At 48.5% G+C, this 27,084-nt stretch overlaps 2 protein-coding genes across 2 annotated transcripts; one reads left to right on the forward strand and one right to left on the reverse strand.

Annotated features, from left to right (window-relative positions):
- The first annotated feature begins 1,948 nt into the window (after window positions 1-1,948).
- On the forward strand, window positions 1,949-6,004 carry HDHD3 (haloacid dehalogenase like hydrolase domain containing 3). Its single transcript, XM_060014291.1, has 2 exons — window positions 1,949-2,092; window positions 3,572-6,004. Exon 2 carries the CDS (start codon window positions 3,746-3,748, stop codon window positions 4,499-4,501), a length of 756 nt encoding a protein of 251 aa, XP_059870274.1. The 5' UTR covers window positions 1,949-2,092; window positions 3,572-3,745; the 3' UTR covers window positions 4,502-6,004.
- A 448-nt stretch (window positions 6,005-6,452) lies between these two features.
- On the reverse strand, window positions 6,453-26,830 carry BSPRY (B-box and SPRY domain containing). The gene is made up of 6 exons (XM_060014290.1): window positions 26,594-26,830; window positions 23,288-23,386; window positions 18,042-18,272; window positions 16,871-16,896; window positions 9,006-9,130; window positions 6,453-7,823 (listed from the first exon to the last, which is right to left on the reverse strand). The coding sequence occupies exons 1-6, from the start codon at window positions 26,828-26,830 to the stop codon at window positions 7,297-7,299; spliced, it is 1,245 nt and encodes a 414-aa protein (XP_059870273.1). The 3' UTR covers window positions 6,453-7,296.
- Window positions 26,831-27,084: the final 254 nt, after the last annotated feature.

Raw genomic sequence — 27,084 nt, forward strand, 5'->3', positions numbered from 1 at the left:
AGAGTGCATGCTGTATTATTCCATTTAGATACAGTTCAAAGACAAGTATAACCATGAATTTAGAAGACAGCGTAGTGGTTCCCCTTCATGGGAGTAAGTGACTTGGAGAGGACAGGGACACCAGGGTTCTGGAGATGTTCTTTTTCTTGGTCTTGGTGCTGACTGCATAGGTATGTTCACTTCGTAAAAATTCAAGGACATATACACTTCTTTGCACTTTTCTCTATGTATATTTTAATAAAAGTTAAAAAATAAGTAAATGAAATTCGATTTTTTTTCTTTTTTTTTTTGGCCACGCCACGCAGCTTGCAGGATCTTCCCTGACCAGGGATTGAAGCCGCACCCTTGGCAAGCATGGAGTCCTAACCACTGGACCACCGGGGAATTCCCTAAATGAAATTTTAAAGAGAGAGAGATGTGTGTGTGGTGGGCCCAGCCTGGGTTTACTTAGTGCTTTTGGATGAGAATCTCAAGGAAAAAGCCCTCATGTAAGAAGCTTGGTTTCTCAAAGAGAAATAACCTAAGCCAGCAGCCAGTATTGTGACAGGCCAGGTCCCTCCAGGAGCAATCACCAGGCCAGAGTCCACACAGGGTAGATCACAGGATGAAACCCCCTAGGAATTTGTCATCTGCCTTAGGAAGGAAACTATACCCAGGAAGTGGACCCATTTTTGAACTGACGAATCAAAAAGAAGCTTGTTTCAAAATAGCAGGACCTCTCATTGGCTTTCCTGTGACATGTAAGGCTCCCTTTTCTCAGCTGAAAAAGTTACTCAGAGAAAGAAAGGCCTGGAGTCAGGCTCTCCCTTGCCAGCCAAGATCTGAGACTCTGACCTTTGTGTTTCCTCACAGGCCTGAGCCCAGTGAGGGTAAGGCAGTTCTGAATGAAATGAACAGACCAGCCTTGGCATATAGAAGGATATGTTGTTTTTATTTTTAAAAAAAAGGGGGGGGGGGTGGAGGGAAGGAAGAAAGAAGATTGCATGCATATTTGTGTGCCCTAGAAAAATGTCTGATAGCATAACAACCAAAACTGCAGCAATCCCTGGGAGGTGGTTGGGAAATGGGGAGGCCATTGCCCTTGCTCAGCTGTACTTGTCCTTAAGCTTCACCTGGCTGCCATTCAGATCTTTTGCTCCTCCCCTAACTGGTTCATCCAAAGAGGTCCCTCGTCACTGCTCATGAAACCACTGTTTTCTACCTCCATAGCTCTTACCACTTCTGAAATCTTGATTTTTGTCTGCCATGCCATGTTGCATGAAGGCAGGAACCCCGTCTTATTTCTCGCTATATCCTCCGTGAAGAACAGGGTCAGGCACAGAGTAGATGTTCAATAAGCAGTTAGTGAAGGAATGAGGTTGGGCTTTTGCTTTTCACTTTGTACACTTTGTATTTTCAAACGTTTTTGAGATGAACGACAACTTTTTTTTCATCAAAAGAAAAAATAAATCAGCAGGTTACTGCAGAGGACTCTACCCTCAGCAAATTGTCTTGGGTTAAGACAGGTTTCCACCTGAAAGCAATTCCCTCCTAGTACCGACGGGGAACTCAGACCAGAGAGGGGCAGCGCCTTGCCCAAGTTTACCCAGCACTCAGCAAGCCAGACCTGGACCCAAATTCCCCCCTCCCAAATCAGGCTGGTTACCTCCGGGGAGTGGGGGGCGGTGTCCGGATCCTTGGGAGGAGGAGTGGGTCTTCAGAAGGGGCAGAGAGGGTCACGGAAGGGACGGGGAGGGCAAAGGAGCACGGTGAGCGGGGACTAGAGTTCCGGGTTGAGGAAGGCGAAGGTGCAGCGGGAACAAGCGGAGAGGCCAGAAAGAAGTGGAGGGGGCGGGGCGGGACGAGGCGTGGCGTAGGGGACGGGGAGAAGCGTAGGGGGCGGGGCGAAGCGTAGGGGCGGGGCGAGGCGAGGCGTAGGGGCGGGGCGAGGCGAGGCGTAGGGGCGGGGCGAGGCGAGGCGGAGGAGGCCGGCGGAGGAGGCCGGCGGAGTGCTGGGACACGCGAGAAGAGGGTCGCCGCTGACCTGCTGCCCCCTTTCCCGAGCGGGCGTGCGGCTGCGGCTTCTTTCTTGACTGGCTTCCCCGCGAGGCAGGTGGGTCGTGTGCCCCGGGGACTGGCGCGGGAGGTTCCGCTGCATACCGCAGGGGTAGAGATGTCGCTCTAGCAGAAGGCTACCTGGACTTTGGCCTCACCGAACCCTGGAGGTGGGGAGGGAGAGTGAGCAATTCAGGCCTGCAGCCGGAGGCCCCAACTTCGGCTTCCAGAAATGGAAAACGCTGTGGGCCCTTTGTTCTAGTCTTAGCTATGCCAGTGGCTCCCTGCGTGACTCTGGACGAGTTCCCGCCCTTCTCTGGGCCTCCGTCTACCTATCTGCAAAGTGAGAGGGTCTTTGGACGGGTCTCCCTAAGTTCCAGACTGACTTAAATTCATTTCCTTGACAAACTTCCTCTAGGGCTTGTCCCCAGATTCACCAGCCAAGTCCGTCCCTCAGCAACAACTTGGCAGCACTCTGAACTCTGGCCCCTCAAGTTTTAGCTGAACAGGTTGCATGTCTGGAATCAGTTCCCTCTGGGGCAAGAAGCTGCGTCCAGCCTCTAGACTTTAGGCTGAGGAATTTGTTTTCTGTGCACTGGGTCAGTAATCCTTCACTGGCTCTCCACCCAGGCAGGTGTCATCATCTGGGGCTGAGAGAGGCTTTAAGACAGGTAGGAACAGGCTGCTCTGTCCTGCCTTTTGTCCTGGGCTGTACAGGTTCACTAAAATCAGATTTTTTTTTTTTTTTTTTAAATCCAAGTACGTCTAAGCAGTGGAAGGGAGTACTGGCCAGAGAATGTGGAGGTTTGGGTTCTAGTCCTGGCTGTGCCGCTGGCTGGCTGTGACCTTAGGCAAATATCTGCCCCTCTCTGGCTCAGTCTTTCCCGGCTGAACAGTCAAGGGGTGGGTCAGATGGTCTGCAAAGCCTCTGCTGTCTTTCACATTCCGAACAATAGTAATAGCAGTCATAATAACTGTTTCCTTAGCTGAGGCCCTGCCTGAGCTGGCCCCTATCTACCCAAAGCACCAGACTCCTTGCCCTGCCTCAGGGCCTTTGCACTTGCTGTTTCCAGTGCCAGGAATATTTAATCATCTCCATTTCCTGAATAGGCTTTCTCAGATCTCCACTGACACGTCACTTGCTTAGGAAGTTCCCCGACAACAAAGACTAAATCGGGTTTCTGGATTGATATCCTTCCTCATGGTACATGCTGTCTTCATTATGCTTAAGTATTCATGTAGTTCTTTGTCCGATAGCTGTATCCTCTGTTCTTTAATGCCTGTGCATGCCATGAGGCCTAGAAATCTGTCCCTTTCCCAACATCTAGCACATAATAGGTGGAGTGAACAGATAATCTCATTTAGTCCAGCAGTCTTATGAGGTTGAGTCACTGTGCTCTTCTTACACATGAAGAGACTGGGCTTCAGAGAGTGACACTCTTAGGGTCACACAGTGAGTTGGCAGTGTCAGAATTTGAACCCAGTCTGTCTCAGACTCCGAGGCCTGAACTTCCACCTCACTTGCCCTACACTCCAGGATCTTCTGCTGTGAAGACGTTACCTAAGTGCCAGCAGATCTGACCCACGAAGCCTGGAAAGAGAAGACCATCAGGTTCTTGGGCGCGGTGCTGTCCAGCTCCACCTCCCCTAGAGGCCCCCGGACCTGAGCAGAGGTGGAAGTGGGGTGGCCTGGCCCCCCTCCTGCAGACCCATGGCGCGTCGGCTCCAGTTACAACTGCTGACGTGGGATGTGAAGGACACGCTGCTCAGGCTCCGCCACCCCGTGGGGGAGGAATATGCCGCCAAGGCCCGGGCCCACGGGCTGGAGGTGGAGGCCGCCGCCCTGGGACAGGCCTTCGGGCGGGCATATAGGGCTCAGAGCCACAGCTTCCCCAGCTATGGCCTGAGCCGTGGCCTCACCTCCCGCCAGTGGTGGCTGGATGTGATCCTGCAGACCTTCCACCAGGCAGGCATTCGGGATGCCCAGGCTGTGGCCTCCATCGCTGACCAGTTGTACGAGGACTTCAGCAGTTCCCGCACCTGGCAGGTGTTGGAGGGGGCTGAGGCCACCCTGAGGGGGTGCCGAAAACGAGGTCTGAGGCTGGCAGTGGTCTCCAACTTTGACCGACGACTGGAGGACATCCTGGTGGGTCTTGGTCTGCAGGAACACTTCGAGTTTGTGCTGACCTCCGAGGCTGCCGGCTGGCCCAAGCCCGATCCCCGCATTTTCCATGAGGCCTTGCGCCTTGCTCAGGTGGAACCGGCAGTGGCAGCCCACATTGGGGACAGTTACCAATGTGATTACAAGGGAGCACGGGCCGTGGGTATGCACAGCTTCCTGGTGGCTGGCCCTGAGCCTTTGGACCCTGCGGTCAAGGATTCTGTACCCCAAGAACACATTCTCCCCTCACTGTCCCATCTCCTGCCTGCCCTTGACCGCCTGGAGGGCTCACCCCCAGGGCTTTGAGTCTGGCGAGGGAAGCGGTCAGGCCCAACAGACACTGGAGACAGGGAGCTCCTTCCTTCCCTGAGATCTGGCTTTCACCCCCCCACCCCCCGCAGCCTCCATAATGCATTCCGACTATAAAGCAGTGAATGCGGGGCATTCAACCCTGCGCCACTAACCAGCTCCTGGTCTCTGAGATGCTTCATTCCTCACACCTGTGTCCATTTTCTACCATGAGTCCCCCCTCACCTCCAACAAGATTCATGAGGGCTCAACTAGCTTCAAAACCAACACTTTCAAACTTTCTTTTTAGCAGCAGGGCCTTTCGTCATGGGAGAGCTTATGTGGAACCCCAACATGCAAATCAGGAAAAATGAGAAACTGCTAGGGTTGAAGCAGAGGTCCTGGGGCCCTTCATTCAGGCCCTGAAGCCTCTGCGACTCTCCCCTGAGAAGCCTGAGATCAGAGCTTAGTACCTGCGGGTACTGGAGGTCTCGTTTAGGCGTGTCTCACTCCGAAGCCCACTGGCTTGACTGCGAGGTTACAAGTAGAATGGGATCCGTGTCACATGAGGCGTAATGCAGCGGGGATCCAGGGAGAACAGAGAAGGTGTCCTAAGGATGGCGGTCCTGAAGGGCACCCCAGTCATAGGAATAGCTTGGGGGTGGGAAAGCACAGGGAACAGGGACTGGAACACGAGGTGGCAGGAGTGCAGGGAATATGGGGGGAATCACTGGAGATTGAAGTAGGTTAGGCTTTTAAAATTCTATGTCTCTTCCTGCCTTTCCCCCTTCACACACCTCTCTACATCGTATTTACTGGACACCTGTGCCTTGCCCAGTGCCAGGCACAGGGGGTACCACAAGTAAAAAGCACACAAACAGGCATACACAGTGTATGTTCTGGTGCCAACAGGCAGGGAGGACTCTGGAGTGGACCCTGAGCTGGGGGTGGCCTGTAGATGGGCAGAGGGATAAGAGGGGCATTCCTGGCAGTGGGCCCACAAACTGTGGACTGAAGACTGCTGTGGGGAGTTGGACTGGTGGTTGGGGGAGCATGGCCTGGGGGCCTTTGGGTGCCAAGTAGAAGAAATTGGCTTTGACCCAGGTTTGAGCAGAGACTGTGCCCAGGCAAAGGCAGGGAAGCTCTTCTCAGACTTGGCCGAACCTCTTGTGGGTCTGTCTTCCTTGGGCTTGGTGCTGAGGCCAGGCGACCCAACATTAATTCCCAACTGTCAGGCAGTGAGGAGATGGGGCATGAGCTGTGGTTTCAGAACTGCAAGGGCCTCAGAAGTCATGTCAACTGAAAAAGTTGATTTGATCCACCCGGTGTTTCAAGTAAATTATTGAGCAAACTGAAGAGTGGGGAGGGCTCTGGCCCCCATCTTTGTTTTTGTTTTTGGTTTTTTTTGTGGTACACGGGCCTCTCACTGTTGTGGCCTCTCCCGTTGCGGAGCACAGGCTCCGGACGCACAGGCTCAGCGGCCATGGCTCATGGGCCCAGCCGCTCCGTGGCATGTGGGGTCTTCCCGGACCGGGGCACGAACCCACGTCCCCTGCATTGGCAGGCAGACTCTCAACCACTGCGCCACCAGGGAAGCCCTCTGGCCCCCATCTTTGAGCCCAAGAGCCTTATAGGTAAGTTGCAGGTAAGACTGCCTTTGAACTGTGTTCCCAGATGAAACAAAATGGGAGGACCACTGTTCTAAAGTGACCTCCTCAGAAGACAGGAAGGGACTTGCCCTTGGTCCCCGCAATGCAGGGCACAGAACCCTGTCTCCAGGCTCTTTCAGCTGTGTATGCTGAGCTGCCTCCCACCTATACCTGAGAACGTGGATGGGGGTGAGGAAGATATCCCTTTCCCAGCAAACATACCACTAAGATCTGAGCTGGCACCTGGGAGATTTGCCCAATTACCAACAAAGAACATGGAAGAAATTTTCAGTCTTTGAAAACCTTTAATAATGTACATGTTCCCTAAGGCTGGCCCTCTTACTCCCTCAGCCCTTTCTGGCTTGAAGTCCTCACCCTGGTCCCCACATTATGTTAGAGAAGGCATTAGTTGGGAGCACACATCAGCTGCAGTTGGGGAAAAAGCTCATCCCTGTTGCCACGGGTGAGTGCTGGCTGGAGCCCTGCCTAGTCCAAGGCAGCACTGCCGATGGGTGTGCCGCAGCCAGGCTACCTGGAGACAGGGTCCCCTCAGTCTTCCCAGTGGCTATGCAAAACCTGGGTGAGGACACAGCCCTACGGGCCGGAGTCCTCTGGCCAACAGCAGCCTGGCAGGAGTTCTAAATCCCTTCCAGGCTGTCCTTGTGCTAGAAAAACATTTCCTCTGTATGCCGTGTCATGAAAAGGACTGAGAAACACTGAACTGAGGGGATGACGAGCTTCAGCCACAGGCTTTTCTGCCAGAGAACGGCATCTACTGGGGGCAGTGCTGCTCCAGAAGAGTCTACCACGTGCATCCAGTCACCTGTCCGTCCACCCATCCATCCACCATCCATCCGTCCATCCGTCCACTTGCTGGCCAAATATTTATCGCACGCTTACTATGCACCAGGTACCATGCTGGATGCCAGAGAGAAAGTGGTGAACAAGACACCCTCAGAGGGGCAGATGCACAGTGCATTTGGGAAACCAAGGCCCAGGGAGTAGCAGGTTCCCCACAGATACCTGGCTTTTAATGGTTGTACCCAGAACCCCTCCTAAAAGCTGCCCATTGGGCACAGGCAACATCTGGGAAAAAGACACTGGGTAGAAATATGGCCTGAAAGAGTGGTGGGGAGGTAGACCTGGTCTCCCCATGGCTAAAGGTCAGCGGACGATGGAAATGGTCTGGTCAGCCACAGCAAAGACTGGGAAGAGGGGCCCAGGGAAGGACGCGTGGTGGGTGTGGAGCACCGTGCCCGAGCCTGCCTCGTAGAATAGCAGCTCCTGTCCCTGCAAGTCCAGCAGCACCCCCAGCTGAGCTGGGCAGCGCAGCGGTGCCAGGGGCTCATGCTGCCCATCGTGTGAGAAACGGAACTCCTGGTCGTAGCGGGAGAAGACCCAGGAGAAGGCATTGTAGCCCAGACGAGAGTCACTGCCAGAACCCTTGCGGGGCAGCTGGCCTAAGGCCACACCCACCTTATAGGCACAACTGTTCTCGACGTTCACCGTCCAGGCATGGAGCCCAGCCTGGAAGGAAGTGGTGGCCAGGGCATTGGGCCAGTGGTCAAAGCGCTCCGGGCCATCTGCACAGGTCTTGGACTTCTTGGCGTTGAAGGTCAGGGTCCTTTGATCATCTGACAATTGCAGGAAGGGGCTGACAGTCCTCTCGTTGATACGCACGTCCTCCGTGCCTGCCAGAAAGAATTCTCAGACTTGCCCAAGGCCCACCCTCAGCCCTAACCTGGCCACGTAGCAAAGGGCTTCCTCACCACTCACTGGCAGATAAGCCATTTACTCTCTGAGCCTCAGATTCCTCATCTGTAAAATGGGGATCAGAATAGGACTTATCACAGGGTGGATGTGAGGATCAAATGAGATGATGCATGTAAAGTGCCGAGCATTAGTAAGTGCTCAATAAATTGTGGCCATGACCACAGTAGTTATTAATAGTCCAAGACGCTCATCTGTTAACTTTGATAGATATAAGACCCAGAGAGGAGAAGCGAGTTGCCCGAGGTCACACACCAAGTTGGTGGCAGGGGCAAAATGAAGACCCAGCATGTTGTTCCTACATTTAGCATCTAACACTGATCATACCGCATTCCAGTTGGGCATATCTGCAGTTTCCAGATCAGACTTGTCCTAGCGACACGGTTCCTGGAGGCTTGGAAGCATCAGATATGCAGTTTCCTACAACTACCTAAATGGGACTGCTGGCAGATCAGGCACTACTGGACACCAGAATCTAGAGATGAGCTATAGCTTGTACTAACGTTTTAGGGATAACGTGCAGGGAGGGAGGATTAAAACTGAGGAAAATTCAATCCATTAACCTAACCTTTCTGTGAATTGTGAAAATACCACAACGGGCAGTGTGGGAGCTTCCATCTAGCTTGGGGGAAGCCTGCTTTGAGAACCCTCCCACTCGGGGAATTCCTGGAGGCAGGAGACCATGTTAGCTGGCCTGATCAATGTTAAGTTAGTAAGTGAGACGAATCCGGGAAGCTCAATTCTCGCTCAAGATGCTCTCCAGTTGCCCATCAATTATATCTTCTTAAAGAGAAACTAGGTTTCCAAGAAATAATACTGAGCTCTTGCACTAGGGCAGGACTTAAGGAGGACGTAATTTCCAGGAACAAGATTTATCCCAGACCCAAGCACAGAGCAGGCTGGTCTGGAAACAGGGAGGACCTGGCCCAGCTGCCCCAGGCCTGTCCAGAACCTTGACTCCATAGACAAGCCTGCATCCAGTATCACTGGTTGCTTAACCTGAGATCCCAGATGCACCAGTCCCCACTGTGACCCAGCAGCAAACCCCAGACAGACAGAAGCCCAGTTACTCCAACTGGTGCCAGGCTCCAGCAGCTCCTAACCTGAGAGGGACCCGAGAACAGCTGTCGCCCAGAGCTGGGTCAGTAGTGGGCTGCGAGTGCACTTCTCGTTAAAGTTTAACTTTTCCGACTCCTTGGGATCCAAAATGCCCTCTGCTTCCTCCGTCCTTATGCAGGAAAAAAGAAAAAAAAAAAAGAGATTTAGGAAGGTTCTGGAAATGTATCTGGATCAATACAGGATGGGGACAGAAGTCAAATCCTCTTCCCACGAGGGTGACACAAAGAATGGCAGCCAGGCCCCACATAGGAGCCCCCAAAGGGGGGTGGAGCCAAAAGAGAAGGTGGGCATTCCCTCTATGCCCTGGAGCCTTAATTCCAGCAAGGCACACGGTTTACAGGGAGGTAAATACTTGGTGCCAGTATTAGAACTTGTAGTCAGTGTGTTCTATGGAGGAAGCAACTTGCCAGTGTCTCTGGTGAGTTAGCAGCAGAACTGGAAGGAGGACCTGAGCCTCTTGTGCCGTAGTCTTTCCGCTCCACCGACCTGCGTGGAGAAAATTTTGCCTTCCTACAAAACCTATTGCAGCAAAATCTACTGGTGTGGTCAGAAGGTAGAGCCATTCCTCTCCTCTTAAAATGCAAACAGCCCCGAAGGGTCACGCAAGAAGGAACTATCAGTGATCACCCCAACCATAAAGTAGTCATAGCACTTTGCTCCCAATAACTACCTCTATTCAGCTCACAGGGGGGACTGGGTTTTGTTGGAAGGGATTTGGGAACAGAAGATGCTTAGGAGGGGAGTACTGCCATTTATTAAGCAGCCAGGCTCTGGGCTTGCTGTTTTCTATAGAGAATCTCATATGATCTTTGCTATAACCTGGGAGGCAGTTGTTATTCCATTTGACAGGAAAGAACAGAGATTCAGAGAAAGCACCCAAGCTAAAAAGAAGACCTGGATTCAACTGTTGCCTCCATGCAAAAACAGAACAAACCCAGGCTGGGATCCAGGCACCATTCAACATAATCCTTCCCCTGACTTGAAGTAAAATCTGAAGGGGTGTGGGGCAAAGTGAGGGTTCGCCACAGGGCTTCACAGACCTCTGAACTGGCTTCTGAGAAAGCCAGTTTGGGTAGGGAGAAAAAGCTCCCAAATGAGAATGTTTATATTTGCCTAAAGATGTCTTTAACAATATACAGTATGCTTTAGGCCTGGCCTATATAATGATTGTATGCCAGGAAAACAATTAGACTCAAATCAGTGATGTTCTTTCTCTTGGTAGTTATGACATATCAAAGATTAAAATTGTCCTGTGTTTCAATGTACATGTGTGTGTGACGTCTTAAATGTTTTAATAGTCCACAGCTAATCAGCTTATGTATACTGTATGTATAATGAGAACAATGTCTTGTGTTTTCATCCTTTATGAATTCACAATTCTTACCTGTTCCCTTGTCATAACAAAACCAGTAATATTTTCCTGTCTTGACAGCTTGATTTTTAGTAGAAAATATATTAAAAGCGGGGTTCTCATTGCAGTGGCTTCTCTTGTTCCCACTGTCTCTAATCCCAAAGATGGCCTTTGAGCTCAGGCAGCAGAGAAGTGACAGCACACACTCTCTTCCCCAAATCTTGTGGCTCTGTCCATAAACAGAGGATGGGGGGAGAGGGTAGGGCATGTCTCCTCATAGATGTGAGCTCTTTTTTTTAAGACTGACACTGACTGCTCTGGCTTGGGAGGAGCGAGGTTAACAGAGCCCTAGAAAAGCTGAAAGCAGGCTTTGGTTACAAAGGCTCCTTGTGGTCAGGACAAGAGAGGCTCTGTTGCCATCTCCTCAAAGCACTGAAGCTGGCTCTGGAGAATCCCCAGCCAACAGGTGAGGAGGAAATAGGAGCTGGAGTCAGCCGTGCTAAATCATCATCAGAGCAAATCTGAGGCCAGTCGTAGACACCAGAGTCTAGAGAAACAGCTGGTCCAGGTACCTCATGGTACAGAAGAGAAAACTCGTGACCCCAAAGGAGCGGGAGTGAAATGGGGCTGGGACACAGCAGGGCCCTGGCCAGGACCAGTATACCCAGTCTGTGCAGGGGAACCTGCTGCCGTGGCAGGCCAGGGTTGAGCTCAGCCACAGATGTGGAAATAACCTTGGGGGCCAAAACAACAGGTTTTGAAAACAGTACGGTCATCCCTCCATATCCTGGGGGACTGGTTCCAGACCCCCCACAAATACTAAAATCCATGGGGTGTTCAAGTCCCTTATAGTCAAGCTCTCTGTATCCAAGGTTCCCCATCTGCAGATTCAAAAACATTCAAATCCATGTTTGGTTGAATCTATGAATGGGGAAACCATGGAAATGGAGGGCCGACTCTACTTTGAGAGTATGAACCCCCAGTCTAAAGACACAAAGGCACAAAGGACTACAAGCAAATCTTGAACTCTACTAGTAGGTTTGTCAATCATACTATGGGTTTAGCAACTCTCAAACAACATTGCATGTATCACAGGACTGAACAGATGAATAAATATATCGGAAAGGAAAAATCCTGTGGTGTCTGATTGGAATTAGAAGTTATGATACAAACTCAGGAATAAAAAAGTTACATGCACACACACTCCCTAGCTCTGTATGCTGTCCACTGGGAAGGCCTGGAAGCAATGACGCATTAGTAGCAATGAACACACCTAATGGTTCAATCTTGGTTTTTAAATACGATTCCCCACTAAAAAAACCCAAGACACCCTGGAGAAATTAGCTGATTCCAGGCTGAGGCAGGAAAAGAACACGTTGAGCCTAGGATATCTTCTTGTGCCAGAAAGCAAGAAAGTACTCAAAGAATGATGAGGAGTTGTCAAAAGGACACAAGATCTGGCTTGAAGGGGCTCCTACTGGCCAAATCTGAGAGATTTTGAAGATCAAAATTAATAATAGTACTAACAGATTATAATGCACTGAATAAAATAAGAATCAGTGAGTCTATATTGATACTAAATAAGTGAATAAACAAGCAAACTAAGTCCTAGACACAGCAATCAGGCAACAAAATAAATAAATAAAAGGAATCCAGGGCTTCCCTGGTGGTGCAGTGGTTGAGAGTCCGCCTGCCGATGCAGGGGACACGGGTTCGTGGCCCGGTCTGGGAAGATTCCACATGCCGCAGAGCGTCTAGGCCCGTGAGCCATGGCTGCTGAGCCTGCGCATCCGGAGCCTGTGCTCCGCAACGGGAGAGGCCACAACAGTGAGAGGCCCGCGTACCGCAAAAAAAAAAAAAAAAAAAAAAAAGGAATCCAAATTGGAAAGGAAGAATTAAAACTGTCACTGTTTGCAGACGACATGATACTATACATAGAAAATCCTCAAGATGCCACCCAAAAACTACTAGAGCTCATCAGTGAATCTGGTAAAGTTGCAGGATACAAAATTAATATAGAGAAATCTCTTGCATTTCCATACGCTAACAATGAACTGTCAGAAAGAGAAATTAAGGAAACAATCCCATTTACCATCACATCAAAAAGAATACAATACCAAAAAAAAAAAAAAAAGAGTAAAAGACCTAGGAATAAACCTACCTAAGGAGGTAAAAGACCTGTACTCAGAAAACTATAAGACACTGATGAAAGAAATTGAAGATGACACAAACAGATGGAAAGATACACTGTGTTTTTGGATTGGAAGAATATTGTTAAAATGACCATATTACCCAAGGCAATCTACAGATTCAATGCAATCCCTATCAAAATACCAATGGCATTTTTCACAGAACTAGGATAATTTTAAATTTCTTATGGAAACACAAAAGACCCCAAATAGCCAAAACAATCTTGAGAAAGAAGAATAGAGCTGGAGGAATCATGCTTCCTGACTTCAGACTATACTACAGAGCTACAGTAATTGAAACAGTATGGTACTGGCACAAAAACAGACACATAGATCAATGGAACAGAACAGAGAGCTCAGAAATAAACCCACATGATGAAGGAGGCAAGAAGATACAATGGAGAAAAAACAGTCTCTTTAATAAGTGGTGCTGGGAAAACTGGACAGCTACATGTAAAAGAATGAAATTAGAACATTCTCTATCACCATATACAAAAATAAATTCAAAATGTATTAAAGACCTATATATAAGACTGGAAACCATAAAACTCCTAGAGGAAAACATAGGCAGAACACTCTTTGACATAAATTGTAGCAATATTTTTTTGGATCCATCTCCTAAAGCAAAGGAAATAAAAATAAATGGGGCTTCCCTGGTGGCGCAGTGGTTGAGAGTCCACCTGCCAATGCAGGGGACACGGGTTCGTACCCTGGTCCGGGAAGATCCCACATGCTGCGGAGCGGCTGGGCCCGTGAGCCATGGCCGCTGAGCCTGCGCGTCCGGAGCCTGTGCTCCGCAACGGGAGCGGCCACAACAGTGAGAGGCCAGCATACCGCAAAAAAAAAAAAAAAAAGAATGCAAATAATGTTGGCAAGGATGTGGAGAAAAGGGAATTCTTATACACTGTTGGTGGGAATATAACTTGGTGCAGGCACTGTGGAAAACAGTATGGAGGTTTCTCAAACAACTAAAAATAGAACTACTATATGACCCAGCAATTCCATTCCTGGGTATATACCCCCCAAAAACCAAAACACTAATTCAAAAAGATAGATGAGCCCCAACGTTCATAGCAGCATTATTTACAATTGCCAAGATATGGAAGCTACCTAAGTGTCCATCAACAGATGAATGGATAAAGAAGATGTGGTACATATATACAATGGAATACCACTCAGCCATAAAAAAAAAGAAATTTGCAACAACATGTATGGACCTGGAGGGTATTATGATCAATGCAATAAGTCAAACAGACAAATACTGTATGCTATCACTTATATGTGGAATCTAAAAAACAAAAACTGGTGACTATAACAAAAAAGATACAGGGATATAGAGAACTAGTGTTTATCAATGGGGAGAAGAAAGGAGGGATGGGCAAGATAGGGGTACAGGATTAAGAATTATAAACCATTATGTATAAAAAAAGCTACAAGGATATATTGTACAACACAGGGAATATAGTTAATATTTTATAATAACTATAACTGGATTATAACCTTTAAAAATTGAGTCACTATATTGTACACCTGTAACATATAATATTGTATATCAACTATACTTCAATTAAAAAAAAACTAATATAATATTGTATGTCAATTATATTTCAATTAAAAAAATTAATATCCCTGGGGCTTCCCTGGTGGTGCAGTGTTTAAGAATCCGCCTGCCAATGCAGGGGACACAGGTTCAAGCCCTGGTCCAGGAAGATCCCACATGCCGCAGAGCAGCTAAGCCCGTGCACCACAACTATTGAGCCTGTGCCCTAGAGCCCGCGAGCCACAACTACTGAGCCCACGTGCCACAACTACTGAAGCCCGTGCACCTAGAGCCCGTGCTCCGCAACAAGAGAAGCCACCGCAATGAGAAGGTCGTGCATCGCAACAAAGAGTAGCCCCGGCTAGTCGCAACTAGAGAAAGCCCGCGTACAGCCAACGAAGACCCAACGCAGCCAAAATTAAATAAATAAAATACATACATTTATTAAAAAAAACCCTAATATCCCTGATAATGGGACAAAATGACATTATGTGTCCCCTGGTATGATGGACTGAGGACACATCACTTATGAAATATTCCTGCTCAAAATGCATAACCTGAATCTAATCATGAGATAACATTAAATAAACTCAAATTGCGAGATATTCTATAAAACTGTCCTTAGACTCTTTAAAAGTGTTTAGAAAATAAAAGGTTAAGGCACAATTACAGATTTAAAAAGACCAGATGGATCAGAGGGAAAAAATCCAAACACTGTTAAGAACATTCTTAGTACAACTGGCAACATTTGAATACAGACTATATATTAGATAATAGTATTACATCAACATGAGATTTCCTGAATTTAATAAGTACACCGTGGGGGAATTCCCTGGCGGTCCAGTGGTTAGGACTCCGTGCTCTCACTGCTGAGGGCCCGGGTTCAATTCCTGGTTGGGGAACTAAAATCCCACAAGCTGTGCAGCGCAGCCAAAATTAAATAAATAAATAAGTATGCTGTGGTTATGTAAGAGAAGGTCTGTTCTTCGGAGATCCACATTGAAGTATTTAGGGATTAAAAGTCGTGCTTTCTGCAATTTACTCTCAAATAGGTCAGAAAAGAATAAGTTGTTTTATATATACATTAGATAGATAGATAGTCAGACAGACAGGATGACAGACAGGAAAAAAGAGACAGATAAGAAACAGAGAGAGCAAATGTGGCCAAATATTATCAATTAATATTTCTAAGTTCAGGGCTTCCCTGGTGGCGCAGTGGTTAAGAATCCGCCTGCCAATGCAGGGGATACAGGTTCGAGCCCTGGTCCGGGAAGATCCCACATGCCACGGAACAACTAAGCCCATGCGCCACAACTACTGAGCCTGCGCTCTAGAGCCCATGAGCCACAACTACTGAAGCCCTCGTGCCACAACTACTGAAGCCTGTGCGCCTAGAGCCCATGTTCCGCAACAAGAGAAGCCACCACAATGAGAAGCCTGTGCACCACAATGAAAAGTAGCCCCCGCTCACCATAACTAGAGAGAGCCCGCACGCAGCAACGAAGACCCAAAGCAGCCAAAAATAAATAGATAAATAAATAAAATATTTCTAAGTTCATTATACTATTTTGGCAACTTTTCTGTAAGTTTAAAATGTTTCAAAACAAAAAATAAAGATAAAACATTTTTTCAAAAATCAGATCAGCTTGGTATTGAGGGCAGACTGTTAAAGGAAGATGATGAAGATAAAGGAGAAAGAGAAGACTAGCAGAAGCATGGAAAGATTGTAAGGAGATAGCAAATTAAATTTAGGAACATCTGTACTGTGGAATAGTTCAAAGACTTTCCAAAAAGTGAGGTAAATATAAATGTACTGATATGGAAAGATTCCAAGATAGATAGCCTGATAAGTTATAAAACAAGTATAAAACGATCCCATCTACGTTTTCAAAAAAAAATTTTAAGAGGAAAACAGAATCCACACACTCTTCTATGACTAAACACAGGAAAGGCTACAAGACACACATCTAACTGTTAAAACTGATCACCACTGGGAACAGGATTGGGAAGAGGTGATGGAGACATTTTTAATTTTAAATGGTTTTAAACTGGTGAGAAATTTTTTCTTTCTCCCATGCACATGTATTGCTATTGAACTTAAATATAAAAATAAAGAAGAATAGACTGTGCTCCCCAAGTAGAGCTCTGAAATCTCACACACACAGTGTAAGAATTTAATTTCTTTGCCTGGAAAATTACACCCTCTTGGTCACTTCCTCAGGCTCTTGGATCTCAGAACCTTTCAGAACTCAGTTAGGGTCTGGTGAAATTCTTTTATTATTGCATAATTAAAATGAAGTTTTGAGTGGTAATGCAGACTTAAATTTCAAAGATTCTTTCATCAGAGAAAGGGGAAGTGAGGTAGAGAAGACAGTACTGGGTCAGGTGTCAGGTGTGGGTCCAAGCCCCAGCTCTGGGGCTTAGGCAAGTCCCTTCCCCTCTTTGAGCCTCAGCGTTCTCATCTGTAGATGGGGGTGGGAAACCCCTTCCACAGGGTGACTGTACGTTTTTTTAATAGGATAATATTTAAGAAAGCCCATGGCAAGCCTCTGACTCATTATTTATTTCACTGCCCTTCCACATGGGTCTAAAGTGGCTCTCCAAGCTAGGGGCAGGAAGACCCTTGTCCATTGAGCTTCAGGGAAGGTACTCAGCTGCCCGCCATGAGCTTCCTCCCAGGAGCAGCGGGCCTGATGGCAATGGACTAAGTAGAGGCCTAAGGCCGTGGTTTCCGTGACTGCCCAAGCAAATACCGGGGGCCATACTCACCTTTCAAAAATCTCCTGCTCCTTCTGCTGTGAGAAAAGAAAGCAGAGTCAGGCTTGGCACCAGAAACCCAGCAGGCAGTCATCAAGACTTAAATATAATCAACTTGCATGGAGGGCTCCACGTGGACAGAAACTCTAGAATACAAACGTCTACTCCTTCTTTAAGACCCCGCACAAAACTTTATGGATCCTTCTTCACATACCTCCCCCATCAGCGATCCCCTCTGTCCCCTGTGTCCCATGGCATCCTGGGTTTCCCTCAGCTACACTTCAGGACAATCACATATTTACTCAACATTTCATCCCCCACCAAGCCTGTCACCGGCTCAACGGCTAGGACTCTTTCTGAATCTTCTACTGTGACTGTCCCAAGGTTTGGGGCAGAATGTGCTCGGCACATGGAAGCTGTGTAATGAAATAAACGCACAATCTGGGACAGTCACAGAAACCGCCCCCCTTGAACTGCAGCGGGACAGCTTGGTCGTTCCACATTCTCATTTCTCTGCTTGGCACATCTACTCAGATGGAGCACTGCCACCTTAGAACTGCAGATACCTGCATAGATATATAAAATACTTTGAAAGGATATGTACCAGCATATTGGCCATGGTAATTTCTGGGTGTCAGGAGTGAGGATGAGCTCTGTATTTGCAGTGGACCCCTTGTCAGTGCAGTGTTCTCTTCAAGCTTCTGGTCTCTCTCGTCCTCCCCACTTCCTTTAATAAAGCTGTGACTCTTGTCTTTCAGGCATCAGCTTCTAAGTTGCTTAATTCAGGAAGCCTTCCCTGACTACCACTCCCTCAAGGCTGGACTGCAGGGGCCCCACATCCCAGTAGTGCCCTCTACCATAGCACGTATCCCTCCATATCCTAATTATCAGTTCTATACATTTGTCTCTTCCATAAGGCTGTGGGTTGCTGACAGCTGTATCCTATACCTCCACCCCATAGCACAATGCTTAGCATACAGCAAGCACTCAGTAAATATTTGCTCACTATTGAAAGAACAATTACCAAGTGCAAAAAAAAAATCCATATAGTTCTATTGCCCTGTCTCATCCCTTTTCCAAATTATCATTTTCCACCTACTTCCTACCAATAAACATTCTCGGTGTTTTCAGACCTTGGGGGAGTCTGGCCAACTGGCTGTGTCTTCACCCTTGCCTGACTTACAATCAGCTGGAGGTCATCCAGATGGGTGAGCATGTCCACCAGGCTGGTGCGGATGGTGTCGAGCTTCTGCAGTGCCTCGGCCCAGTGTACTCGCTGTGTCAGTATACTCTGATGGGCCCGCTCCTCTTCACCGTGCACCTGTTCCAGCAGCCTCTGCTCCTCGCTCTCACACAGACTCCTCACCAGACCCAGCCGCTGGATGACCAGTTCCCGTGCTGCACTGGCTGTGCTCTGACAAAAGGTAAAATGAGGAGTCCTGGCAGAGCCCCAGTCAAGATTAGGAGGGCTTGGGCTCAGCCGGAAGGAGTGCTGAGATTGATTAGCAATGTCTGCCATGGGTACAGTAAAGGTAGTGCTTAAACCATTCGAGCCCTAAGATTTCCCAAATGTGGTTTGGGGTAAAGAACTTTGAGATCCAGACATCCAGGCCATATCTCATGGAGCTAAGATGACAGAATGAAAGAGCTGGGCAGGACTTACAGATCAGCTGGAATCACCTGCTTTTCACAGTTGGAAATCCCAAGGTCAAGAGACCAAGGTCAGAGAGTCATAGAATTGCAGAGCAGAAAGGACTAAAAAGTCTTCCCCATCAACAGCATGCACATCAACAGTAGTCCAGTTAATACTCTGGCCATGGCTGAGGGCAAAAAGCTCATTACTTCCCAAATCTGTTCATTCTAACTGCTTCCATGATAGAATTCTCACCTTCCATGCAGGAGGGCTGAAATCAGTTGTAAGTCAATGAAGTTAACATGTGTCCCCTAGCAGGTAGCACAGCATCTAGCACAGAGTAGGTGCTCAAATATTTACTGAATGACTGAATGGGAAAGTTCCTTCCAACCAGTAAAAAATCTCTTGGTAGTGCTCACATGCCAAGCCAATGGCAGAGCAGGGGCTAGAACCCAGTTCTGTTGACTCTCAGTCCAACACTATTCCCCTGTACCAATGCCATCTGGTAACCAATCCTCCTCAAAGGCATTGTTGCGTGCAGCTCCTGCACTCTTGCCAGACAGGTGAGAGCAGAACTGTTTCCTTCATGCCAGAAAGTCACAGGTAGCCAGCAGCTCTCCTCATTCCCTGCCCCTGAAGACCTGCTTCAGAAGAAACTGAGACCCACAATTTGCCCAATGGAGAAGAGAGAGTGGCTAACTGAATGGCCAAGTGAACCCAGAGATTCAGACTCCAACTCCAGTGTTCTTTTGAGGCAACATAACGCAGTGGTTAGGAAATCAGGCTGTAGAAACAGTGCCTGGTTTAAATCTTAGCTGTTCCACTTACTATCTGTGGAACGTTGAGCATATTACTATCTTCCCTGTGCCTCAGTTTTCTAATATGTCAAATGGGGATAATAATAGTACCAACCTCATAAGGCTATTGTGAGGATTAAATGAGTTAATACATATAAAGTAAATAGAACAAGGCCCAGCACATAAATATTTGATTACATTAGGTATTGCTCTTCTCTCTATGCCACTTCAGTGCCTTTCCCATGGGTGGGTCTCTGCAGCCACATTTGTACTTTGTGATCAGGATCAAGGACAGACCCAATATGCACCAGATACTCCCAGACAAGAAGCCTGCAGTCAATTTCAACATGTTTCTTGAGTCATTCCCAGAAAAAAATAGCAGAGAAAAAAGAAAACTTTGCTCACCAAAGATATGCCTGAATAAACTAAAATCCCTCCCAGAACAAAACACAGAAGTGCTGGGAAAATAGCTCAAAACATCCTTTTTAAAAGTGAAGCTACAGGGGCTTCCCTGGTGGCGCAGTGGTTGAGAGTCCGCCTGCCGATGCAGGGGACACGGGTTCGTGCCCCGGTCCGGGAGGATCCCACATGCCGCGGAGCGGCTGGGCCCATAAGCCATGGCCACTGAGCCTGCGCGTCCGGAGCCTGTGCTCTGCAGCGGGAGAGGCCACAGCAGTGAGAGGCCCGTGTACCGCAAAAAAAAAAAAAAAAAAAAAAAAAGTGAAGCTACGGCTTCCCTGGTGGCACAGTGGTTAAGAATCCGCCTGCGAATGCAGGGGACACGGGTTCGAGCCCTGGTCCGGGAAGATCCCACATGCTGGGGAACAACTAAGCCTGTGTGCCACAACTACTGAGCCTGAGCTCTAGAGCCCGTGAGCCAAAACTACTGAAGCCTGCGCACCTAGAGCCCATGCTCCGCAACAAGAGAAGCCACCGCAGTGAGAAGCCCATGCACCGCAGTGAAGAGTAGCCTCGCTTGCCGCAACTAGAGAAAGCCCGCACGCAGCAACGAAGACACAATGCAGCCAATAAATAAATAAATAAAATTTAAAAAAAAAAGTGAAGCTACTCTGGCAGCTCGGGAAAGGAAATTCCCTGGAGTCCAAAAGTAGAGAGGAAACTGAAAACTGGTGTAATCAAGAGCTGAGGACTCAACTAGTTGCCCTGAATAGGGCTTGTGATTTACTTTAGAATCTTATACTCATCTAAACCATCATGCAAAAATTAGAGCACAATAAAGACCTCTCTGATCAAAAATGGAAAACTTCTGGGACTTCCCTGGTGGTCCAGGGGAAGACTCCATGCTCCCAGTGCAGGGGGCCTGGGTTCCATTCCTGGTCAGGGAACTAGATCCCGCATGCATGCTGCAACTAAGGAGCCCACAAGCCACAACTGGGAAGCCCGCATGTGGCAACTATGAGCCTGCATGCTGCAACTAAAGATTCTGCGTGCTGCAACAAAGGATCCTACATGCCACAACTAAAGACTTGGTGCAGCCTAAATAAATAAATAAATGAAAATGGAAAATTTCCTATGAATGAGGGAATTATTAAAAGATGTACTTTAACTAAAATATTGGACAACGACATGTAAGACCTGAGGGGTTATTGACTGAAAGCATTCTTATGGTACTTGTATCATTCGGGTTGATTCATTTTAGACATTATTTATTTGTGTTAAAATCTTAAGGGGACCGAAAATAGACTGTAAATAGAAGGTATAACTTTCAAGCTAGCACAGGGAAAAAGGAGGGAGGAGGGGTTGATTAACTCAACAGAAGGGAGGAAAGGAAGAAAAAAAGCATAGAAAACGTAAAATAAAATGAGCCATGGCCACTGAGCCTGCGCGTCTGGAGCCTGTGCTCCACAACGGGAGAGGCCGCGACGGTGAGAGGCCCGCGTACCACAAAAAAAAAAAAAAAAAAAAAAACCCAAAGCAAACATATTACCCTCTTGATCCCATATCCCCCTCCGCTATCATCCCATTTCTCAGCTCCCTTCTATAGCAAAGTTCCTCAAGAGTCATCTAGGCCAACTATCCCAAATTGCTCTTCTCCTATCCTCTCTGAAACCCACGCTAATCAAACTTTCAAGGCAATGCTCTACAAAACTCCTCTTGTCAGGATCTCCAATGATGAGGATGTTACTAAATAGTCCATTCTCATTTCTCACCTGACTTGATTTCTCTGCAACATTTGACACCAATGATCTCCTCCACCTCCTTGAAACCTATTGTGGGACACAACACTCTTAGTTTTACTCCTAGCTCATTGATTGCTACTTCTTGGTCTACTTTGCCTCTTCCTATCTTCTCAATGGTTAAAAGTTGAAGTGCCCTAGAGCTCAGTCCTTGGACCCCTGCTTTTTTTTTTTTTAAGTTGTTTCCACTTTTTATTTATTTATTTGGCTGTGTCAGGTCTTAGTTGTGGCACGTGGGCTCAGTAGTTGTGGCACGCAGGCTCTCTAGTTGTGGCACGCAGGCTTAATTGCCCTGTGGCATGTGGGATCACTCTGCTTCAGCCTCATAGGCCTCCTGGCTGCTACTCCAACTTGCCAGGTACACCCCCACCTCAGGGCTTTTGCACTTGCCTTTCCCCCGTTTTGGAACACTCTTCTCCCAGATATATGATCCATTCCCTCACCTCCCGTAAATTCTGTGCAAATATCAATCTTCTTAACTAGGTGATTCCTGATCACAGCATATGCAGTTACAACCCCCATCCTCAACATGACCAATCCCCCTTCCTGTTATATTTCTCCATAGCACTTATCACCTTCTGATATAGCATATATTTTATTTGTTATTACCCCTCTCCCCTGACTAGAATGTAGGCTTCATGAAAACAGAAACTTTCGAATGTTTTGTTCACTGTGGAATCTCTAGCACATAGACCAACAGTGCTTGGTGTGTGGTAGGTGCTCACAGAGATTTGTTAAATAATTAAATAAATGGCAAAATGTTGTAAGTATTCCCCGACAAAAGCTTCTATTTGACATTGTACTGAGGTCTTAGCCAGTGCATTTAAGACAAGAAAATAAAAAGACTGAGGAAAAAGAGGGTGAGAGAGGGAGAAATCGTCGTGCAGAGAAAAGCAGAGATGTACACAGAAGAGCCGCCTAGACTTCTAGCAGCTTCCTCGTTCCTGGTTCTGGTCCCCTTTAGGTTCTGAAAGACTCTTGTATCAGGGCAAGAAATTCTGTTTCGCTTATGCCAGTTCAACTGGGTTCTTCTGTTCCTTGCAATCAAAATCATTTTTTTTTTTAATTAGGTTGGCCTAAAAGTTCATTTGGGTTTTTCCCTAAGATGGTATGGCAAAGCCTGAACGAACTTTTTGGCCAGCCCAATACTAAAACAGTGCCAAGCCTGCTCCATGTACTTTGGGGGAATGAGGGAGGGATGTGCAGGAAGAAATTCACAGCCCCTGCCCTTGAAGGGCATACTTGAGAGTAAAGATGTAGCAGTGGCAATGAGTCAACTGAATAAAGGATCCGCAGTGAGGTGTTGCAGAGGGATCACCTGCTGAGCGTCAGAAGACCCAGCTCAGAGAACTGACTCTGGCAGGAGGCTGTGAGTCATTTAAACTCTATGGGACCCATTTCCCCATCTGAAAACAGGGATGTTACTACCATCTACTGCATAAGATTGTCATAAAGAATATGCAATGTAAAATCCACAGGTTATTTTATAATACTGGGGCTGAGCACAAAATAATTAAGATGGTAAGGGAATGCTACCCTTCCTGATCCTTTACCTGAAGCAAGTCATCTTCTATCGGAGTCTTTGTACCAAATATGTGCTGGGAATAATCCACTCTGCCCAGATGGCAAAACCAAGGCTCAGAGAGAGGGGAAACCATCCTTCCTGGGCATCCAACTTTGCTAACAGCACAATGAGTCTGTGAGGTTGGGAAGGGACCATAGACTTGTCCAAGCCCCTAAGGCTGAGGTCTTATCCTAGGAGGGGGCCCAGAGGAGGAGGGAAAGCAGAAGAATTACGTACCACTGCTCTCTGGTTCTTCCCTGGCAGGATGTCAGCCACATACTTGGTGATGGTAGCACTCTGTAACTGCAGCCTCTCACACTGGTCCACAATCTTGTTCTGCAACACAAATGACACCCATGGTGTCTTTTTTTCTTCTTTTTTAAACATCTTTATTGGAGTATAATTGCTTTACAATGGTGTGTTAGTTTCTGCTTTATAACAAAGTGAATCAGTTATACATATACATATATCCCCATATCTCCTCCCTCTTGCGTCTCCCTCCCTCCCACCCTCCCTATCCCACCCCTCTAGGTGGTCACAAAGCACTGAGCTGATCTCCCTGTGCTATGCGACTGCTTCCCACTAGCTTGATCCACACTGGTCCATTCACTCCATTCCAGTGACTTTTTTCCTCTTACCCCACCTCAGCCACCCACTCCCACGGTCATTATCTCAGACCTCATCATTATTGAAAACTATACAACTTCCAAAATCTTCATTTCAAGGATCCTGCACCCTGCCCACCACTTCCCATCCTTCTAGATCACGTACCCTGGAATCTCCATTCCAACAATTCAGCTTAGATGGAGTCACCAATACATTAGTCTTACCACTTTTCACTGTCCATCATCACCTTTTGTGGCCCCACTTCCCTCTTTATCCTTAAATCTGGTGGCCCTTTATTATTCTGTCTCTCCTCTGGCCACTTCTGGTCTCCTCTGCTTCTGCTATTCCACCCAGATCACCTTTATCTCTCACAGGAACTGCTGTTAGAGTCTCCTAACTGGGCTTTTATTTTTGACCACCGCCCACCCCCCCTTCCCATTGGCCACTGCCACCTTTGGTAAGGAAATCAGATCAAGTCTCATCCCAGCTCAAAACCCTCCAATGGCTTTCCAATACCCCCACAGTGAGAACTTAGCCAACAAGGCCCTACCTGATGGGACTCTGCATATCTGCATATCTCTCCAATGTCACCTCCTACCACCCCCCACACTGGCCTTCTAACCATTCCAATAACACACCAAATTTGTCCTGACCTCAGTGCCTTTGCACCTGTTGTTTCTTCTGTCTCCAGCAGTCTTCTCCCATATATTTCTTGCTCCCTGACTCCATGTTACCTCTTCAGAAGCCTTCTCTGACCATCCCCACACCCCATTCCCTTACTTAGCTTATTTTTCTCCATTGAGTTTTCACTCTCTGACTGTATACCATGGGTCTGTTTACCGTTTTTGGTATCTGCCACCCCCCCACCTCAGGCACATAAGCACCATGACTTTGATTTGTTCTCTATGTCCTATGACCTGGAAGAGAGTTCCTATACATGGAAGGCGCTGAATAAATATTTGTTGAATGACTAACACCCACTTCCTTGGTCACAAGAGTTTCAGCAGCTCACAGCTCCCGAAGCTGTGAGCATCGGCCATGAAAGCAGGGGAGAGTTTTAGAAATGAAGAAGCCAAGGCTCACAGAGAAGTTACTTGCCCAAGGAGACATGGCCAGGCCCCTGCTTTGCTACTCCATTTCTCCAGGTAACAACTGGAGCCCTTCCAAGCGGCAGTTCCTCCACCATTTCCCCTGAGAGCATTGCCCCAGTTCCATCTGCCAAAGGGCCACTCAGCTGTCTCTTCTAGGCAGCTCTTGCAAATCCTTCCAACCACAATTAGGAATCAGTCTTACACTTCACCGGTCCAAATACACAGTTAAAGAACTGAGTCGACTGGAAGGAAGCTGTGGTCACCACACACCGTAGGACCGAGGGAACTGAGACTAGCTTCTGAAAAGCTACAGGGCAGGTATCCAGAAGGTAAGAGGCAGGTTGTTGAACTGGGGCTGATTTTGCCCAGTTCAGTAACAATCCTGCCCTGGGGCAAAATTTCTTTGCTGGCTGGAGGGATGGGAAGCCTGCAAAAAAGCCAGTCTACTCAAAATTGGAGGGAGAGAGGGCAAGACACATATCCCTCCAGGAAAAGAAGATGAATATGCTAAGGGCCTCAGCAGGATTCAGGGAAGGCGCCCTGCTCCAGGGCAGAGTGCATTGCAAAAGAAGCAGCAGACCTGCCACCCTGGCCCAGCCTTCACTCCTACCACTCAGATTCAGCCTTGATGGAAACTTTTTTTTTTAAGGTTTTATTAAATTCTCACTCCCATTAGCATCACTTCCTCCCTCCAACCACTGAAGCAGAGTTGGTTTTCTCTGGCCTAGTCAATGACTCCCCTGGTTCAGGCCCTGAACAATAGGAACCTTGAAAAAGTTACTCCCCTCTCTGGGCCTCCGTTCCCCCATCTGTAAAATGTAGGGCCGCTGCTTCAAAGGTCTGGTTGGAATGAGGCAACGGATATTTAAGTGCTTTGGAACTTGCAAAGTCTCTATCCATTGTGCAAGTTCATTATACCACATTATCCAAGCTTATTTTCATTATCACTATGGGGAAAGTGGTGACAAGTAGGACCAACCAGGAGCCTTCAGGTGCCATTGAATAACTGAATCCCTCGTCCCAGCACCCTGTCAGGTATGTTTATTACTGTCCAGTCTGAGCCCTCTGGCCTCACAGCTGGGCAGAACTCCAGGGAGAGGTTGGGAGAATCAAGCAGGGTAATCAAATTGCAAGGAAACCCCCAGGGACCACAGCTGGGGTGGAAGGAGGCAGGAAGCCCCATGGTGACTTGACTCTCCAATCTCAGGGGAGGTTGGTGACAGGAAGGTGGCTAGCTTGGAGCCAAGCTGGAAGTGGAGGTGGGGAGAAAGAAACCCTAGGTGAAGGGTTCCAGTAGGAACCTCCCGATATCTTCCCCGCCCCCTCCGTTTACCCAAGTGAAATCGGCTTGAAGTACAGTCCAGGCCAATCCTGAAACGGAAAAGAAACCACCTTACCAGGAAGGCTGAAGGGTGGATGAGGGGAGGGGCTTTGAGTCGAGGGGCAAAGGAGCGAGGAGGGGCCGAGTTTTATCAAGTTACTAACGGGGCGGAAGCTGGGGAACATCTTGTCCCAGGCAACTGGAGCAGTGAAGCCCTTTATTGCCCAAGGCCAGCCCCATCGCACAAAAACTCTAATAAATGCCCCCAAACTACAAGTGAGGACACTGAGGCTCAGAGATTACGAGACTCACAGGGAGGACCTGATGGAGGTGGGAATCGAACTCAGGTCAGCCGGACTCCAGAAGCCACACCCTTAACCGCCTCGTTCTACAGCCAGTGCCACTGCGGAGCCTGGACTCCCGGACCCGCTGCTGGGTCCCCGCTGGGTCTCGCCCAGCGCCTCCCCGCCGGTGCCCCCTTCTTCCAGAGGAGCCCGCCGCCTACCAGCTCCCACGTCAGCTCACCCGCAGCTCTTCCGCGCGCTCCTCGGCCCGGCGGATGCGGTGCCCCCGGCAGCGGCCGCCCAGTCCCGCGCAGGCGGCGCACACGGGCCGTCGTTCAGAGCAGCAGAACCACCTCAGAGCCTGGCCGTGTTCGGGGCAGAGCGACCCCGGCTCGGACCCCGGCTCGGACCCCGGCCCCGGCCCCGGCCCCTGCTCCGGCCCGGGCCACGGCCCCTGCCCCGCACTCTCCACTGACATGGCCGAGCGCCCGGCGCCGCGCGCTCCACCTGTCGCAGGTGGCGGCTAGGCGGGGCCTCCCTGACCCCGCCCCCGGGCCCCGCCGAGCGCCCGGCACGCTGGCCGCGGCTCTTCCTCCTGCCGGGCTCGTGCAGCCGGGTGGGCGTCCGCCCGCACCCCGCCCCCACTCCGGGACAGACCCCGCCCGCTTCAGCAGTCTTTTAGATTTTTTGCTGAATTAAATCGCGTTTTGTGTGTGTTTGTTTTATAATAAA

The sequence above is a fragment of the Delphinus delphis genome, chromosome 6 (genome assembly GCF_949987515.2).
Source record: "Delphinus delphis chromosome 6, mDelDel1.2, whole genome shotgun sequence".
NCBI lineage: Eukaryota > Metazoa > Chordata > Mammalia > Artiodactyla > Delphinidae > Delphinus > Delphinus delphis.

What these genes read in the sequence shown, in the direction of transcription:
- HDHD3 (XM_060014291.1), top strand. Translation starts at nt 3,746, where the DNA reads ATGGCGCGTCGGCTCCAGTTACAACTGCTGACGTGGGATGTGAAGGAC.
- BSPRY (XM_060014290.1), bottom strand. Translation starts at nt 26,830, where the DNA reads ATGTCAGTGGAGAGTGCGGGGCAGGGGCCGTGGCCCGGGCCGGAGCAG. An exon ending in GGAAGAACCAGAGAGCAGTG is followed by an intron (nt 18,273 to 23,287) that starts GTACGTAATTCT and finishes ACCTTTTGTCAG; the next exon opens with AGCACAGCCAGTGCAGCACG. An exon ending in TGTTCTCGGGTCCCTCTCAG is followed by an intron (nt 7,824 to 9,005) that starts GTTAGGAGCTGC and finishes TCTTTCTGGCAG; the next exon opens with GCACGGAGGACGTGCGTATC.